This window comes from Gossypium hirsutum, chromosome D13 (genome assembly GCF_007990345.1).
Source record: "Gossypium hirsutum isolate 1008001.06 chromosome D13, Gossypium_hirsutum_v2.1, whole genome shotgun sequence".
NCBI classification, from domain to species: domain Eukaryota; kingdom Viridiplantae; phylum Streptophyta; class Magnoliopsida; order Malvales; family Malvaceae; genus Gossypium; species Gossypium hirsutum.
In genome coordinates, this window is record NC_053449.1 from 55,056,620 (window position 1) to 55,075,865 (window position 19,246).

The 19,246-nt window shown below is 32.4% G+C and overlaps 1 protein-coding gene across 1 annotated transcript; it reads left to right on the forward strand.

Moving 5' to 3' along the window:
* Nucleotides 1-6,185: 6,185 nt before the first annotated feature.
* LOC107937766 (protein BOLA4, chloroplastic/mitochondrial) lies at nucleotides 6,186-10,129 on the forward strand. Its single transcript, XM_016870734.2, has 3 exons — nucleotides 6,186-6,683; nucleotides 8,157-8,224; nucleotides 9,703-10,129. The coding sequence occupies exons 1-3, from the start codon at nucleotides 6,354-6,356 to the stop codon at nucleotides 9,857-9,859; spliced, it is 555 nt and encodes a 184-aa protein (XP_016726223.1). The 5' UTR covers nucleotides 6,186-6,353; the 3' UTR covers nucleotides 9,860-10,129.
* The last annotated feature ends 9,117 nt before the right edge of the window (nucleotides 10,130-19,246 follow it).

The window sequence follows — 19,246 nt, forward strand, 5'->3', positions numbered from 1 at the left end:
AAATTTTTAATTAATTATTTTTAATATATTATTTCTTTGGTTAGATATTTAAATGGTTGCAATTACACCTTTAAATCTTGAATTCGCATCTTTTATTACTCACGTCTATATTTTTTAAACTTGAAGCAACATGGAATAAAAAATACAAACGTGAGTAGTAAAAAAATTAAACTCAAGACTCAAAGATGTAATTACAACTATCTAACCATCTAACAAAAGAACTAATATATTTGAAAAAAATTAATAAAAATATAAAAAGCTTAAAGCAACGTGGAATAAAAAATACAAATGTGAGTAGAAGAGGAATCGAACCCAGAACTCAAGAATAAAAACACATCTGTAAGTCTGTAGTCAAATGGTGTGCATTTTGCATTTGCATTAATCTTTTTGGGTTTGGTTGCGAAGAGAAGGGAGTCTGATCTATTCTGGCAGTTTCAACTGCAACATATCTGTACAGCGGTTTACCGCAATGCACTATACTACATATAAGTCAACTTTGCTGCGTATTATTATCTGAGTGGCCTAGTCCACATACATGGTGTGTAGGGTTGGATGTGCCTTTTGGGGTCCTAGGTGGTGTGTTGGGTTGGATCAACTTAAATAGCTCTTTTGAGGTGTGATCAGGGGACGGAGAGATGTTTTGGCTGGATGGGTGGGTTTCTTTTCTACTTGACTGCATTCATGCGCATATGGTTAAGTGACTGGGTGTAAATTTATTTCTCGATGTTCTATCTAGTTGACTTAACATGTGTGATTGGTTTTGCGTGTATTGAGGTGTTAGCGTAATGACGTTTTGGAACACCATGTTTGTGATGATAAGTGTTTTGGTACTGACCTGTTGACGGGTTATAGGTTGAGTTTTTGTCTATGATGTGGTGTGCTTGATTGTTACGTTCTATTGGGACGTTGGCCTCGAATTTACCTTCTGTTTCTATATATCTCTGTAAGTATGTTTTGCTATTGAACTGCTATCTAGAATTCTCTTCTGTAAATCAGTTGTTAATCGTTTCGAACTCACGCTGAGCTTGTGTAGCTCACCCCCCCAGTTTCCCTTTTTCAGGTATTTCCGTATGCTATTGCTAGACTCGGCACGCCGAAAGTCTCGGACAACCACGTTTTAGAATCGACTTTAAAAGTATTTTTATAAATTTTGCATTTATAAATAAACAGTTTGAATTGTAAGTTTTAGTTTGAATATTGTGGTACAAAATGTTGTGTTATATGCATGTAAGCGTCTTTTGGACTAAAATTTTTGTAATATCGGGATTTTACAACCAAGAGTTTTATGTAACTTAAATACCGTTTGTTTTCTAGCTGGTTAAACTAAAATTTTTCCTACGATCACTTCGGTGATCAATGTAACCTCCAAGATTCAGTCTAAACTTCTAGGCCGAGTTTTGGAACGTTGCAAAAATAATAAAAAATAATATTAATATATTAATATTTGTATGACTTTTTTATATTTTATTATTTTAAAACAACAAACGAGTAGAGTTAAACTAAACCCATAAACCCTAAACCCTAAACCCTAAAACCCTAAACCCATAAATATATTTAATTCAAACATCCTAAGATTATTTATAAATAAAAGTACTAGAGGTTGAATTAATTTTAAAAACATATCTGAATTCACGTAATTGTTTTAAAATTTAAATTTATTTATTATTGGATTAATTAGTATAATATTTTTTTCAAAAGTTTACAAGTAGTACATAGATTTAATTAATTAGTTCTAAAATAAGCGCACCTTCAAAAAGAAAAAGAGTTAGAAAAATAAAATATTGGTTAAAAGTCGTAATGTTTCAGCTTTTGCCTCATTCACATTGAAATAATTAAACTTAAAATACAATTTGAGCAAATATAGATTGCAACAAATTTTGTAATATTTGTAAATTTAATTTAAAATTTGACATTAAATATTATACGTTGAATTAGTTCAATTATTCAATATTCACGAATTGTTTATTTAATTTAAATGCAACAACACGAATATTACAAATTTAGTTCTTAATTTTACCCTGTTTCTTATTTTGATTTAATTTTTTTTTGGATCACTAGACCTTATTTTAATTAAATCGTTTTTTAGATGAAAATATCAATTAAATTATTAAAAATACTTATATAATTGTCTACATCTACTTCATAAAAGTTCATAAAATTATTAAAATTATCTAAAAATTCAATAAATTTTAAAAATATATAATTTTTTTTAAAAGATTACTTTGATCAACAATGAATTACGTGTAAATTACCAGACAAATTGCCACCTTAGTGCCATTAAAATCAACATGTTGATAAGAAAACAATTTTACTAATTTTAGAAGGTTCACTGTTTGAGGAATAAAAGTGATAAAAAAGAAAGGATAAATATACATTTTTGTAATGTAAACTTGGTTTTGGGTTCAAATTGGTACTTTTTTTTGGTTCAATTAGGTACCTAAATTTGGCCTCAAAATTTAATTTGGTTCCTAAACTTTTTTTGCCTGAATTAAGTACTTGAACTTTGCTTCATAGTTCAAATTGGTTTAATAAGTCATTTATTGTAAATTTGAATCAGGAAAAGTTCAAGTATCTAATTGGACCAAAGTAAACATTAAGTACCAAATTGAACCTTAAAACCAAGTTTAAGTACCTAATTAGAAAAAAACTTTAGTTAACAGTGTAATAATCAAATTTTGCCTGGCCCGAACCCAATTATTAAAACCTAATAAATACCAGAAAAGAAAAACAAATTAATTAAATTATTAGCAGTCCATTTACAAATTTCAGCTAGCCCAAAATTATAACCTAAACCCAATTAAGCCCAAACCTAATCTGACCCAATACTAAACCCGAATGGCCCAAATCTCAACCTAGTACCTAAGCTTAGACTTGATTCTGAGCCCAACACCCAAAGAGATTGCGGAAACCCTAGCAGCAAACCCCTAGCGCCGCAACCAGGCTCTGCCCTCGCATGCACCACGCCTTTGAGCTGACCCCCGCATGCGTCTCTGCTCTCACGTGCCCCTCCGTACCCGCTAAATCCACGCGAGCCTCCACGTCCACCTCTCCGTACGCCTGCAAAATGCAGAAACGAACAGAAAATAGCATAACAAAATGGGGCGAAAAATTGTAATAAGAAAAAGCAAAAAAGAAAGGGATTTTTGTATTTTCCTTTTTGGCTATATAAAGCCATTGCAAAAGACCTGTAAAGAGAGGACACAAAAAAAAAACTCTCACACGCATTCAATAGACAATCGATAATACAAAAATCAGAAAAAGGGAGAAATGTGATTTTTCTGGGTTTTATTCCTTTCCATTTCGCTTGTTATTTGATTCTTTCTTTACTTTCTTTTTCTAGTTTTTTGTGTTTATCAATCGTTGTTAAAAAAGAAAAAAAAAAGAGAAAAGTGAGGAGCGTACCTGGTGAAGAGATCCTGGCCTCCTCTCCGTCGTCATCGGAGTTTGGGTTGGGATCGAAAACCGTTCGTATGCCGCAAATACAAAGCGGCGCAAAGCTTATCTGATTCTAGTTAGGTTTTGAGAAAATGAAATAGATTTTAGGGTTTTGGCCTTTAAGTACGGAGATGAAACGCGGTCGTTTGGAGTCAATGCGATGGCTTTGAAACGGCGTCGTTTTGTAGGCCCGATCCGAGCGGTGACCCGACCTGGGAAGGATCCGCGCATTATGGATCGTTTGGTTTATTTATTCAGTGGGTCCTTCCGTGTTTAAGGGGATTGCTATTTGATTTCCTTTATTGATTTGTAATTTGTATCTCATATTTACTTCCATATTCATTTAGATCCCAGTTTAAACTGTGTTGTTTCTGTGATGGATTTGCATTATCTCAATATTTGTGTATATTCGCCGATTTGGTCCTTCATTTTTAAAATAAATTTTAATTTGATACTAATTTAGTTTACTTTCTCAAAATCCAATATCATTTTTAATTCTATTTTTTATTATTATAGTATTTAATATTCTTTACAATATTTATTTTGATAGTGTTTAAGTACTATTATTATAGTCTAAATTATAGTGAATTATTATTTTTAGTTTGCCTTTTTATATATTTTCAAAACTAATATTTTGAATCTATTGTATGTCATTTAATTTTTGTTATTATTATTCTATTTTCATTTGAAACGTTGGTTTTACAATTTACAGATTATGATTTTCAATTTCAAAACGTTTTCTTCATATTTATTTGGCTTTCAAGAGTTTTTAATAAATTTGTTATTATGTCCACATATTTTTGCATTATCTTTACTATTGATTTAATATTATTTTCAAACCTATTAATAGTATGATTTCTAAGATATGATAAACTATTCTTTTAAAATTTTTATTAACATGTTTTAAATTTATAAACCTCTTTTAAAAATCTTTATATATACCTTTTCAATTTGATACATTATTATTTATTTTACCACACTTAATATATTTTAAGAGTTTGATATTCAACAATGTATTTTAGAATATAGTTTCAAATTTTAATTTCACCATCATGTCTTGTAATTACCATATTTATATGTATAATTTATAAGGAATTGTTTTAGTAAATATAAATAAATGTAAAGTATAATAGATTTCAATTTATAAAATTTTATACGCTTTTATATATAAGTATATTATATCTCAAAGAAAGTTGTTTATTTTGCTTGCTTTAGTCTAATTATTTATATCCTTTTTCAAAGGCATCTTTATGAGATTGGTTATTGATTTATTAGATACTTAATCATTATTGTTGATGTATTATATGTTTGGTTGCTGCATATTGTAAACTCGGTTGGCTATTCGTCATTTGCTTTATATATTGCTATTCAAATTATGTTGTTTGTAAAAATCGTATTTCATTAAAGCATGATGATCGGTTCATTTCAAATTCTTAAAAAGGGATTGGTGTTTATGAGTTCTCGAGAGAATTGTGCCCTAACTTACTGGGCTTCAATTCTTCTCGATGAATTTATATCATCAAGTATCCGTTTTATTAAAACCACATAATTGTTAAAATAAAGCTCTTAAGGTTTCAAAATGTTGAATCCCAACTTACTGGATGTGGCATTTTGTTATCTCAATTTCAAAAGATAAAGGTAATGTCGATTGTTTAAGAATTTCGAGAGATCAAATCCTAACTTACTGGGTTCGAATTTTTCGATTGACTTAAATAATCAAGTCTCCTTTTAAACCACATGATTTTCTAAAAAAGGAATAAATCTAATTTCAGAGATTGAACCGTTACACCCTAACTCACTGAGTGTGGCAAATTATCTCTGCAAAACGAGTACATCTTAATACACAACTTGGTTTATTCAAATTTGAAATTTAAAAGGATTGTATTTTTAAAATCTTTTCAAAGTTTTGACATTAAGACTTTAAACAATCGATTCGGTACCAATTTTGGGCGTTACGAGGGTGCTAACCCTTCCTCGTGCGTAAACGACTCCCGAGCCGATTTTCTCAAATCTCGCAGACCTAAAATTTATTTTTAATGGTGAACCGATCACACCTTAATAAAGGATCGGTGGCGACTCCCGTTTCCATTTTCAAAATTGATACCCATTTTCATTTTTAAGTCGACAACTAAATTTTTGTTTTTCATAAAAAATAGTTTCGGCAACCAGTTTGAACATTGAAGTCCAGTATCAAAATACACATTTCCTCATGCCGTAAAATAATATGTTTTTTCTAACTTCATAGTTTTCTGTTAAACTACTTCATTAATCATTAAACTATGGGTAAAATTTTATTTTAGCCACTTAACTAAAAAAGTTACAATTTGGTCACTAAACTATTCAAAAGTTTCCATTTAAGTCATCAGGCTGAAAATCGGTGCTATATGGCTTTCTCTATTCACATAGCTTGGACTAATTAAAAGCTCTCTTTCCCCTTTTCTTCTACAATTCCATTTTTATTCATGAAATAGCTTTGAATGTCACGAATTTACAAATCAAAGTTCAAATAGCTTCTTTTTCCAATCTCCAACACTAGTTGCTAGATCGGCTTGGATCTAACATATGTTCTTTTACTTGTCGATAGGTACTGATCCACTGTACCAATCATCAAATCGTCGCTTGAAGCTCATTAATAGAACTTAAAAAAAAAACCTTAACAACTCGGTGACTTAAATAAAATTTTTTAAATAATTTATTAACTTAAATAAAAAGTTTTGAATAGAAGTGAGAGGAAAATTTACCCATAATTTATTAACTAACGGTGCAATTTAGCCTAGGCTTTTTTTTGGCCGAACATCCCTAAGTTTAGTACGGAGCTTTTAACTCGACTGAGGTATTGTATCCTCACCACCCGTTTTCTTCTTCAGAAACTTAAAATAAGAGCCAGCTTCACTTTCCCCCACCTTTAAACCTCTTCAATGGCGAAGACTCTAATAACTACGCGCCCCTTCTTCTTTTCATCAATAAAAGCTAGTATTTTCCTCAAATCCTTCCCTCTTTTTTCCCACTCCAACAACATATCCTTTTCCTCTCACCCCACACTTTTGCCAATTAAAAACCATCCAGATTCAAGCTTTTTTGGTTCTTCCAACATTAATAAATCAACCAACAATGTTGAAAAGAAGAACAGAGTTGTTTCGAGAACCAGCTCTGGAATTTTGGGTCACCGCGGATTTTCGATAAAAGCTACCCACGTTAATGATCCTGGCTCTATTGACTCTCCTCTCATTCAATCTATGGAGAAAAAAGTATCTCTTCTTTTTTATACTTGTTCTCTGTTTGGTTTAACTTAATTGTTGATTTTTTTTCCTTCTCGCGCAATTGCTATTTACTTGTTTCTGTTTACTGAAGGAAATGGGGAAGTTCAGTTTTTGTTTCTTTCAAGTTATAAAGTTCAATTTGTTGTCAATTTGATCGGATTAATAGCTATTTAATCTGTTTAGCTGATTGAAACAATATCAAGAGAACGTTTTGATGTATGAAAATAAGAGGATTTCTAAATTAGTTTATAATGCTCAAAGTTACTCGACTCGGACTTGAGTATGAGTGTTGGAATCGGATAGGTGCTAGAAATTTAGTCTCTTAATTGGCCCCTGTAGAAATTAAAGGCATTCTTAACGTTCTATGAAAGTAAATCAAAAGAAAAGGGGAAGATGACTATTTATTTCCTCTTATTGCAGTCAAACGCTCAAAGCCACCCAGTGTGTCTACCTTATGATCTATGGAAAATCCTAATCCAAGCTTCAGTCATGCCCAAACCCTCATCTAGATTTCAAGGAATTCCCTCCACAAAATTTTTACTTTTTTTTTTAAACTCAAGATTACTTTCAATTTTACCAAATAGGAAAGGTGGTTTTCATTGATTTGAACCTGAGGTTTCAAGGAAGATATCCCTGTTGATGTCAAGAAAATATTCCCTACTTGTTTAAGTTCAATCATGATGTCCAAAACAAATTTTAAATTGTAACATTATCTCCAGTTAACTTTCAGAAATCATATTTTCCCTTTGTTTACAAAGAAAACAACTTTTTGACAATAAATAAACTTTCACTACATCCTACAGTTTTCAGTAATTAATTCCCAGGCGACTGCTAAGCATATCTCTCAGAGCTGGATGATAGTCAGGGTTATAGTGCAGTCAATGCAGAGACACGGTGACATTCTTGGAATGAGTCTTTTGAATGATCACTATTAATTGTCTTCATGTATTGGATTCATCCATGAGATGATGAATTAGAGGAGAAAGCCTTTGCTCGTGGCAAGAAGTAGCCATGTTTGAGCTTTACTATAAGTACTTAGTTTTGATTAGGCTTTGTGATGGATCAACTTGTCAGGAACAAAAGCTGATAGTAGCATGGCCAGAACTGACTGTATAAAAATAAGAAATTTTGTTACAAAATAAAAATTTCTTGACAAAAAATATGTTCTTGGACGTTGTTCAAATTATATGGTCAAGTTGCAGTAAATACATATGAAATGCAATTATTTCTAGTTGAATGGTATTATTCATTTTACTAATACTGCTGTAGCTTGGATTCAGTTTTTGTCTAGCATTTCAAAGTTTTTCCTTTCATAGTTTCAGTAGAGTAACCAGATTATTTACTATTTCCCATTTTAACTGTAAATATTGCTTGTTCCACCGTTGTTCATAGAGATTGTATAGTTCTTGTCTACACGGACTGTGCTCTTATTGAAGTTAATTATTTAATTTGCTTTTCCAGATCAAGGAACATTTGAATGCAGAATCAGTCATTGTAAAAGATGCATCTGGAGATGGCCGGCATGTTTGGTAAGCCATTTTCACTGGTTTAATTAGGTGGTAGACCAAAATACCTAGTTAGAGGTGCACTAGCTTCTTGCTTCATTCTTCCTACTCTTATTGGAAGTTGTAGTCGAACATTTTAGTAAATCTGCACTATTAGGATTTTTGAGTAACCTGTAAGTGTATTCTGATGTACTATTATGAGATTGCTCTGTTACCGACAAGAAAATCCTTATTAATTCTGTAGGTGTCCAGCAAAGTATATGATTCCTTTAGCAACATCCTTGACTCCTGTATGAAAATCACCTTTATGTGTTAGATTATGATAGTTTCAAGTTATAAAATGGATTACATGTGTGAATAATAGCGTAGGAGTCATATGACAATTGTGTGGAGATCTGATTATATGAGTTATATGAGAATCTACTATGTAAAATATAATTCTGTTATTTCAACTACTTGGTCTTTGCATTTTCTTCTTTTAGTTAATAAGTTCCTCAAATTCTTTCTTATTCGACCAAATTGGGACTTTGCTTCAAAAACCATTAGCAAGGATATGGGTATGGCACTGGAAATGGCTGTTCTACCAAAAATTGTGAGGGGTCAAAGAAAGTCAAACTCACCATTTTTCTGGTTCTTTTGGGTTCTAAGAAGTTTGCTGATGGTTGGGAGTTTGCTTTAAACAAATCTGTATGGCATTTTGCTTTATTGCATAAAAACATGTAAATCATTATATAAGATCGCTAATATGTATATGTTAGGACTTCATAGGTTTGCTCTGATAAGTTCATGCAAAGACTGAAGTTCTTATGATGGGAACATGTTAGAAGTTAAAAATTAAAATAAAAACTATTTCCAAAATAAATTGTTGCGAGAACATGCTAGCACAGGACTAATACTAATAGAGCATGATAGCCGAATTTATGCACTCTAACGAATAACAGTATATAACTCCTGGTGAGTTCATTCTGATTATGTGGTCGAAAGGGAACAGCTTTTCCTGCTCCATTTGACATTATTAACTTTTGACTGCTCTCAGCAGGACACATAGATGTGTTTAGCTTATGTTTGTGATTTTTGAAAATGAGTAAAGTAACTCTTCTGAGGTATAGTTTTAGCAAATTACACGGTAGTTACAAAATGAAGTTTGAAGTCTAACAAATGGAATACAGAATGAAGGCGAAGCATGGCTGCTAGCTCTGATAGCCAAATTGAGTCTCTTTTCTCTCAAAAAGTTAAGCAGTTATTTTTCATAGGTCACCATGCATCTGATTATCTGGAATGGCATATCTCTGAGAACTATGGTGTTACACAAACTATAGTGTGTTTATTAATGCAGTCTATATTTACTTAGCAGTAGCCAAGTATGAATGAGTCCATAAATTGTTTGGCATTTCTGATCCAAGGGTTGTTTCTGATTAAAGATTGAATGTGCTGTTAACTGATTCTTCATGGCATTAAGAGTTTGCAATTTCCTGGGCTGAATCTATATTTCCTTATCGCAGCATTGATGTCATTGCTTCAGCATTCGATGGACAGTCGGTTGTGAACAGGCAGAGGATGGTTTACAAAGCCATATGGGAGGAGCTACAAAACACAGTGCATGCAGTAGACCAGATGACTACTAAAACCCCCAGTGAAGCAGCAGCAAGTCAGAAGTGATCATTTAAGACCTGAAAGCCAAATTCGTTTTCCCTTTCTTATGAAGGGTGGTTAATAAGAATTTGTGTTCTTCATCTCCTTCATATTCCATTGCCTTGAGAACTTATTGGTAAAATTTAGACTCTGCTTACACTAGAAAAGGGGAAGACAGTCCCTCCTTTTTTTTTTCTCCCACCAAGCTAAGGATGGAATTTGTTGCTACACATTACCATTGGGCATTCCTTTATAAATTTTTATTAAAAAAAAAACAGCAATAGGTATTTCTTTAAATTGGGTTCTGCTATTTGAAACTTGGTTTTTTTTTTTTTATGGATGAAAGTATTTGAAGTTATACACTGTTATTATTAAATTAGATGATGTTAGTTTTGTAGAAGTTACTGGTGTCGGGTTTTGGGTATTGAAGAACACCCATAAAGGTTTCTTAAAAAAGTAAATTTTAAGTTCAAATGAATTTGAAGTTATATTTTTTAAAGATGTGCCCACTTATAGAGTTTAACTTAATTTTTCTCTACAATAACACTTCTAATTTAACATACATAAAGAAATGGTATTTTTTTTCTTTTAAAAAAGGACGATCTTACTATGAGACTGAATCTTATTTATTGGATAAGACTGAAGCAACAAACAACTCTTAATTTATTAGTAATTAAACTTACAACAAGTATAGTAAATTAGGAAAGAAGTAGAACACATAAGATGAACATTTTTGGAAGAAAGCTTTTGAAATGGATTTATCCAAGTAGTGAAGGGAAACAATTTGATGTCAACTATCATCAGCATAGTATGGAATGCATTGATCTATGGCTAAACAAGAATGGTGAGCTTGAGTAGCAGTCAATAGATCAAAGAAACAATTACCAGTAACTATTTGATCTTAGTATAACTGGGAAGTTATGCCCCCCATCCTATGCTAAGGATAATGTAACTCACTAACAGCCTTGCAGATTGCTCCATCTTTGGATGAATAGAAGTCAACTAATTATCCAAAAAAAAAAAAACTGTGAATTTGAGATTTACATTTCTATACCAATAATCATATTCAAATTTAACTAATTTATAAGCCAAGGTATGCGTTTTACAAATCATATAATCATGTTATCCTTGTTTATTTATAAATACTAATCTTTTTAGGGTTCATAATTGTGCTTCTCAATAATGTTATTTTTAAGATTCCAACTTAAATTCTCTCATTGAGAGTGTAATGTGTCTAAAGATGAAAAAAATACCGAATCCGACGGGTTTCAACTCAACCCAATCTAATAGAGTCCAAAATTTTTCTTGGAAAATTCGGGTTCAAGGCAGATTTGGTGAAATTACAAAAAAGAAAAATAGTCGGGTTGGGTTTGAGATAAATCCGCCCGGCTCAAGATATTTACAAAAATATCCTTGATATATATATATATAGTTTTCGCTTTCAATAAATAAATATAGATTAAATTTCATTTCTAAATTCAAAAATTAATCTTATTTGCTTCAAAATAAAAATTAAACAATTAAATTAAACTCAAGTCAAAGTCGCATCTTCTATTAAATTCCAAGTCTGGGTTCAGATTTTTTTTTTTTTACAAGTCATGGTCAGGATGAGGCGGGCAAAAATTTACCTATTATTACCTCTAAATATATCTTACTACTGCACCAATATTTGATAAGATTTTCATTACATAAAATTTTGTTTATGTTCTTTTATGTGAATTCAAATTATTCTCATAATTTTTATTTTCGGTCCTATTTTGATGTGTTGATGTGGTGGAATAATCAAAGATGTATAAATTGTTTCTTAAATATTACAACAGAATTTTATTCGTCAGCTTGCTCAAAGGTAATTTAATCTTATTTTAATTTTTACATTTCTCAGCTAATTAACCCACAAGTACAATGGACTGTTCACAAAATTAATAACATATTAAAATTTTTATATTAATTAATCTAAATAAAATTTTATTATTAAATTACAATTTAATCTAAGTCAACCTAAGTTTATAGAAACCTTGTAGAGTCCAGTAGGTAACCTGGCTATATGTTGTTAATCTTCCCATTTTTTATCTACGATATTGTTGAGCATGTCACATCTACATAGTTGGTAGGGTTTTGAAATTTTCATAGCTCACGCGCTTCAAATTTTTTAGATTATAGTCAAATTTGTTAATATAAACATTTTATTTGTCAATTTTCAATAAAACTAATTTAATTTTAATTTACTTAATCTATAAAATCACCTTAAAAAGTAACTTTAAAACATAATATTTAATCAATCTTGCTAAACATATAGCACCAAATAGGCTTTGCCAACTATACCTCATCCCCCATGCCTAAGGCAACCTTGCTCATAGGCAATACTTGCCAAGTATGATCCTCACCAAAATATGCATGGTCGACATGTGGGTCGCCACCAACCTATCTCGCCAAAGAATGGTGTTGAAACTTCTCTTTGCATGAAGCACACATTAAACTACATTAAGTCTACACTATTCCAATCAAAATTGGATTACTAAATCCATTAATCTCATCGCCACCTAGCTAAGAAGTCTATCATGTCCCCTAAGGAGTCAAACCATGCTAAGACTAGCCTGGAAAAGTGTCAAAGCCTAAGGGCAATGCGGTAACCAACCTTTTCTATAAATATCCTTCATTCACCTTAGGAAGGCTCTTTTCTCCTTCAACTACTTCTTTTTATGTGTTCGCCTTGCTTAACCTCCATTTTAAGCAACTCTCAACACACCTCCACCATGTGAACTACCATCTACCATCTTCTACATTTAACCCTTAACAATTTGGTACAATAAGCATGAATGACATGGCTCATCTTGATGAGAATATCCCCATGAATCCTACTATTGCAACCAATCCCACCACATAGACTTTTCAAATCGGCTAAGTTAGCAATCATTAACCAAGTGCACCGTCCACATAACCCTTACAGCGATGCATGTGAAAGTTGCTATCACCAGCAACACGGGCTACCATAGTTTGTTTCCCTCAACACCTAATATACATCTTATACCAACCTTTGTCGAATAAACAGTCGAGAGCCCCAATTTCATCCCCAACTCTTCTTCTCAATAATTCATGGAATTACAAGAGCTAATGAGAGCTTTAAGAGACCAAATGATACAACAGCAATTGAAGCATGAGAAGCAATGTAAAAAAAAAGAACACTCTATTAAAATACTAAAATGATAAGAGAAATAAGAGTAGGCCAAACCCCTCTCGATATCAGCTACAACACATTGAGGTGGCCTCTTCACTCAATGTATAAGGCTAAGACCACAACAGACACCTATAATACCAACAATGACCAGTTTTTTCATAGCAATAACCTTTAGCTTGGCATGAGGAAATAAATGCACTAAGGTGAGATATTTAAGCTTTAAGTCCTGATGCAGTACATTAATTATTTGAAAGTATTTGGATCTTTCCGATTCCTTTTAGTACGAGGCTTTTCCCACTACTTTTAAGGAAAAATGTAAAAAAAATGTAATTGTTTCTCTTAGAGGGTTCCATTCATAACTTTGAGTAATTGAGTTATTTTTTGGTCGCTTTAGTGCATACAAAATTATCTTGAAAACACTTACTCGTCTTTTGGTTGTTAAGAATAAACCTGGTGAATCCTTGCATGATTACATCAAGTGTTTTAATACTATGATCATGAATACCAAAGATTTTGATAGATCAATAGGTTGTGGATATTTCATAGTAGGAGCGAGTTGCGAGCATTTAGAATATGTTGCCATGGAAAATAGGCCCCAACACCTCACCTACTTTGTACAATAAGGCCAAAAAATATACAAAAGAAGAGGAGATGATCTTATCCGTCATAGAATTTGATATTGGGTATTTTGGATTGTAATGCCAAAGACCAAATCACCACTCACATGTGTGACCTTCCAAAAATGATCAATATAGAACGCACCCTACTTATGAGTAGACTTAGGGGGAAACACCATTCCTGCTCCCCCTAATTCATCAAAAAACACTTTGTCCCATTTTGATACATATGATGAAAGAAGAAAACATGGCACATGTAACAAGTTCACCAGGTTTAGTCCATCGAATTTGTTACGAGCATACATTCTAAGTCATATTGGAGAGTAAGATATCCATGACACATCGCCTCCAATGAAGCCTAGCCGATTTCAAAGCAAATCAACTGAAAGATGCCAATTTTATGGTGATGTATGCCATAAAAATTAAAGTTGGTATTTCATTGAAAAACGCCATAGATGAGGCTATTAACCAAAGCCAACTTAAGCAGCTTGTGGCACAAAACCCTCACTACAAGGAGGGGTAACCTAGGTCAAGCTATGGCAGACACAACAAAGTTAAGAGCAAATAACTAGTAAAAAGAATGATACATATGATTGCTGGGACCAATTAGGAATAGGCCACCTCTAGACAAAAAGGCCCAATTGAGAAGCATCATGTTAATAATCCCAGTCATGGAAATACTACGCCAAGCTGATAGATGAAAAGTTGCATCTTTAGGGCAGTTACAGATGTAATTCTTGAAAAGGAAGGTAATGATATGATAGTGGTTACAACGATCATTTTCTATTTTAAAGTAAAAATAATTATGATTAAGAGTGATAGTGATAGTGTAGTTAAAGTCTTACATTAGCAAGCTTTCAAGTAGATGGGCCATAAAGAGAAATTGTTAAAGAAGCTGAGCCCAACTTATGGCTTTGCGGACCATCTCATTAATGTTAAGGGCACTATAACTTTGCAATAATATGGGGGCTGTAAGCATACTAAAACCAAGTATGTGAAATTTCTAGTTGTTGATCAACGATCAACATATAATGTTATCTTTAGCCACCTAATTATGAATATAACCAAAATGGTCCTCACAACTTTTTGCATGAAGATAAAATTTTCTATCCTTACTGACACAGGTTACATAGAGTCAAATCAGTAGACAAACAATAGTGTCACGCCACATCTTTACAACTAACTTAACAAGTCAATTAGACCAATTGATCATAGTGAATAGTAAAAGGCATGGTGAGCGAGCTCTAAGATGTGATGATGAACGAATCAAGAGTTAATCTGATCAATAAAACTATGATGAATCTCAATTGCTTGTATTATTGAATAGCAACACCAAATCCCACATTACCTAGGAGCAAAAGGCAAAGAGGTTATGAGTCTACATAAAACCCATATCCCACATTGCTTAGAAAATCAAGGTTAGTAGGACCTTGGGTCTATATAAAGACTTATGTTATAAGTATTATTAGCACTAAACCAAATATTGAATATTTTATTTAGTTCTTTAAATCCCTCTTTTATTTTCTTATTTTAGAGTGTCAGGAGGTGTAGCTAAATTTTAGTTTAGTGGTGTTGTGGATGTGAGTGTTTAACAATTGGTATCATAGTTAAGTTTGGAGGAGTGAAAATTTCTTAGTATGCTCTATGGTTGCAGCATTATCTGATCTTCCACATCATAATTATTTTTAGTTACTTGAAGATTATCCTTAGTTGCTTTGTTGTTAGAAGAAGTGTGGTAGTATGAAATTTCATGTCTAGGAAAGGTTCTAGCTAAGGAAAGACTTGATATTTAAGAGTGTTCGTTGTGACCCGCCTCTATTTTCTGGAAACTACTTAGTGCATTGTTCACAAAATACTTTCACTATTTAGCTATTTAATTGTGAGAATCATTTCTCGATACGATGACGGACTTGCAAGTTGTCGGCAAAATGAAGAAGCTTAATAACAACAACTATAATAAATGGTCAAGTTGCATAATTTCTTATATGCAAGGAAAATACCTTTGGGAGGTCGTTAATAGTAATTAAGTGACACAATCAGAAGCTGAGGATGCAAGTGGCACGTTAAGAAAATGGGGAATAAAATCCGGTAAAAAAATGTTCGCGTTGAATATGACGATGGAAGAGGACATACTAGAGCACATTCAGGATGCCAAAACTCCTAAAGAAGCATGAGATACATTGGCAAGTTTGTTCTTCAAGAGAAATGACACAAAGCTTCAACTTCTCAAGGGCAAGCTATTGTTGATGGCACAACGTGACATGACAATCTCACAGTATTTCCACAATGTGAAGTCGCTATGCTAAGAGATTGGTGATTTGGATCCACTAGCTCTTATCGGTGACACCACGGTGAAGAGGACTATCATCCATGGTATGAGACTAAAGTTTAGAGGCTTTGTTTCTGCAGTACAAGGATGGCAAACCCAGCCATCACTTGTTGAGTTTGAGAATTTTCTTGTTGGTCAAGAAGTGTTTCAAAAAATTATGGGAGAAGCTCTACTGAAAGGAAAGAGCAGGAGTTTTATGCCAGCAAGAGTAGTTGGAATTCCAAGTAGCAAGGTGGATCGAAAAAGAATGACTCCAAGGTGAGGATAATCACCATGAGCCAAAGGTAAGCACCATGAGATGCCACGGAAGCTGGGTGCTAATCCATTGTGCCGAGAGGAGCTGGTCGAGCTAAAGTAAGTGGGAGTAGAGTACCATTAGTTGAGCCATGGAGGCATTGACTAGGATGGGGACCAAAGGGTAGCGTTCTATCGAGCAAGGTGATGAGAGTGGTCGCGAGAACCAATACAAAGAGTTTGAACATGTTAAGACAGAAGATCGAGTTGTAGGCTTGTTCATGAAAGGCTTGTGTGGCAACAAACTCAAAAGCTTTTATCGTCAGTTTGGCATGGTGGAAGTTGGTGTGAGGAAGAGTGTTGAATAGCAACACTAAATCCCACATTGCTTAGGAACAAAAGGCAAAGGGATTATGAGTCTATATAAAACCCATATCCCACATTGCTTAAAAAAAAGGCTAGTAGAACCTTGGATCTATATAAAGACCTATGTTATAAGTATTATTAGCACCAAATCCAATATTGAATCTTCGATTTGGTTCTTTAAATTCTTCTTTTATTTTCTTATTTTGGAACGTTAGGAGGTGTAACTAAACTTTAGTTTAGTGGTGTCGTGAGCGTGGGTGTTCAACATGTATTCTATATTAGACTTGAATTTATACAAGGCAAAACCTAATAAACAAAAAGAACCCTTATAACTTTACCTTTCCCAGGGCCAATACCTTGCCAAGTTTAATACTTGCCAACACATGTATGGTCAACACGTGGATCGCTTTCAGTCTATCTTGCCAAAGGTAGGTGTTGGCGGAAAACACGCGTAAAACTTCATTAAGTCCACACCAATCTAATCACACTCAAATCACCAAATCTATCAATCTCATCTCCACCTAGCAAAGAACGCTATCATGTTCCTTAAAGAGCCGACCATGATAAGACCAACATAGACATGTGTCAAAGCTTGAAGGCAAAAGGGTAGCCAATCTCACTTATAAATACCTTGCCTTGACCTTAAGAAAGCTCTCTTCTCCTTCAACTACTTCTTCTTCTTATGTGTTCACCTTGCCTAACCTCCATCTAAAGTGACTCTCAGCATACCTCCATCGTATGAACCACCATCTCCTTACATCATTTCACCCTCAACAAATCTAAAATTCAAATCATTTTAGATCTTTAGACTACAATAAATTTTAAACCAAAATGATAAATATTTAGGGTGTGTTTAATAAATTATTGAATAATATAAATATTTAAATGTGTTTGGTAATCATTTTAATTTTTTACTTAACATAAATTATAGTTAAAAAAAAGATATTCAAATTACCATATTTATAATTTATCTAAAATAATATAAAAAATTATATTAAAAATTTTAAAAAATAATCTTTTAAAAATCAAAATTTATTTTTATCTTAAAATTACTTAATTATATTCAAGGTTTATATTTATTAATTTATCAAATAATTTTCTACTAGAAACTCAGCACTAAAAATTCATCATTTAAATTTCCAATTAAATAATAACACAGTCGTAATATCGTTATCTAAAATCTTTTTGTTCTCTGTTTAAAGACAACCTCTAATTCATATCTAGGTTTTATAACCACAAAAAATGAACATAAATTCACGTAGATGTCTTAATATCCATTGTATTGTGGAGGAAATGGTATCAATTTGGTTCAAAACAACAACCGATTTGATATTAAAATAATGAGAAAAGGAAGAATCTATAATAGGGACAGGGAGAGGAGCTTAAGACTTACGGAAGCCAGATGCAGCCAAAGAAATAAGTAGTTGTGAACAAATTTGTTTGGGCTGCTGAATCTATCACTTTCATGGAAAATTAAAAGTAAAAGAATATTATTCATTATATATGATAGTGGTGTGTCCACTCCACGCTTCATTATTATTCCAAAATAACTCTCAACTTTATTCATGCTCCTCTAATCATCTTATGAGACCCGAAAATCAAACCTCATTCTATCCCTTAATTTTCAAATTGTGTCTAAAATGATTAGATCTAAAAAGTAGAGCATAAACAACCTTGACTGTACAAAATTGTTGTTACAGGGTCAAGTGGCAGTTCAGCTGTCCTGTCTTTTATTTCATAAATCAAAATGGATGTTGCTAAGTTGAATGATTAATTACAATTGCAAAGTCAATTCTAATTCCCTCTACTTCCTTCCTACCTCTCATCTTCGTTAGCATTTCTTTTAAGCTGACAAACATGAACCAAATCCCATTTCCAATTTTCTTGTGATTCCATAAATGCATATGCCCAACGTTTATTGTGATTAAGTTGCAAGGCACAGCTAGCAAACTTTCCTCCATTATTGCATTCTTCTTTCCTACCCTTAACTTACCCTAATCATCATTTTTATGTTAATTTAGTGCGTATTAAGAGATAAATTGTATTTTACCTCTTTTATTAAATAAATAAATTATTTTTTGTGTATTATATCAAAGAGCAAATCAATCCTACTATTAAAACTTTCATTCATCTTTACTGTTAAAAATTAATTCTTATACATTAGTACAAAGTACACAATTGTCTAATTATTCCGTTAACCACACCAGTTTTTAACAATAAAAATAAATAAAATTTTTAATAGATATCGAAATATGAATACCATATATGCTTTTTTTTCCTTTAGTAATTCATAGGAACATACTTTATATATACATGTCTTATATGTTTTAAAGATATCAAACATAAAATTTTACAATTTGTTTTCCCAAAAGGAAAAGAAAACCTCCCTGAAGTAGATGCTGAATTGTGAATAATCCTACTTATCATTATCTTCTCTGTACTTAAAGTGAAAGGCGTTCCAGACAAGCCCTACTTTTTTTTTCACTTTAAATAGCTGGCATAGATTAGGATTTCCCAACTCTGTAATGGATGAAAAGTTTAGAACATTCATGAAAGATGAAACACACAGTAAATGAAAAAAAATTACCTGGAGGTTTGATTGATGAAATCATTTTAATAAACTTACAATTACTGAATATTTCAAGATCTTCACTGTATCATACAGAATAAAGTGAAGTTTTGACATTTCAGAA

Excerpts from the sequence above, each read along its gene's own strand:
- LOC107937766 (XM_016870734.2), top strand. The coding sequence starts at position 6,354 with ATGGCGAAGACTCTAATAACTACGCGCCCCTTCTTCTTTTCATCAATA. Across the intron at positions 6,684-8,156 it reads TTCAATCTATGGAGAAAAAA|ATCAAGGAACATTTGAATGC; the intron begins GTATCTCTTCTT and ends TTGCTTTTCCAG. Across the intron at positions 8,225-9,702 it reads GGAGATGGCCGGCATGTTTG|CATTGATGTCATTGCTTCAG; the intron begins GTAAGCCATTTT and ends TCCTTATCGCAG.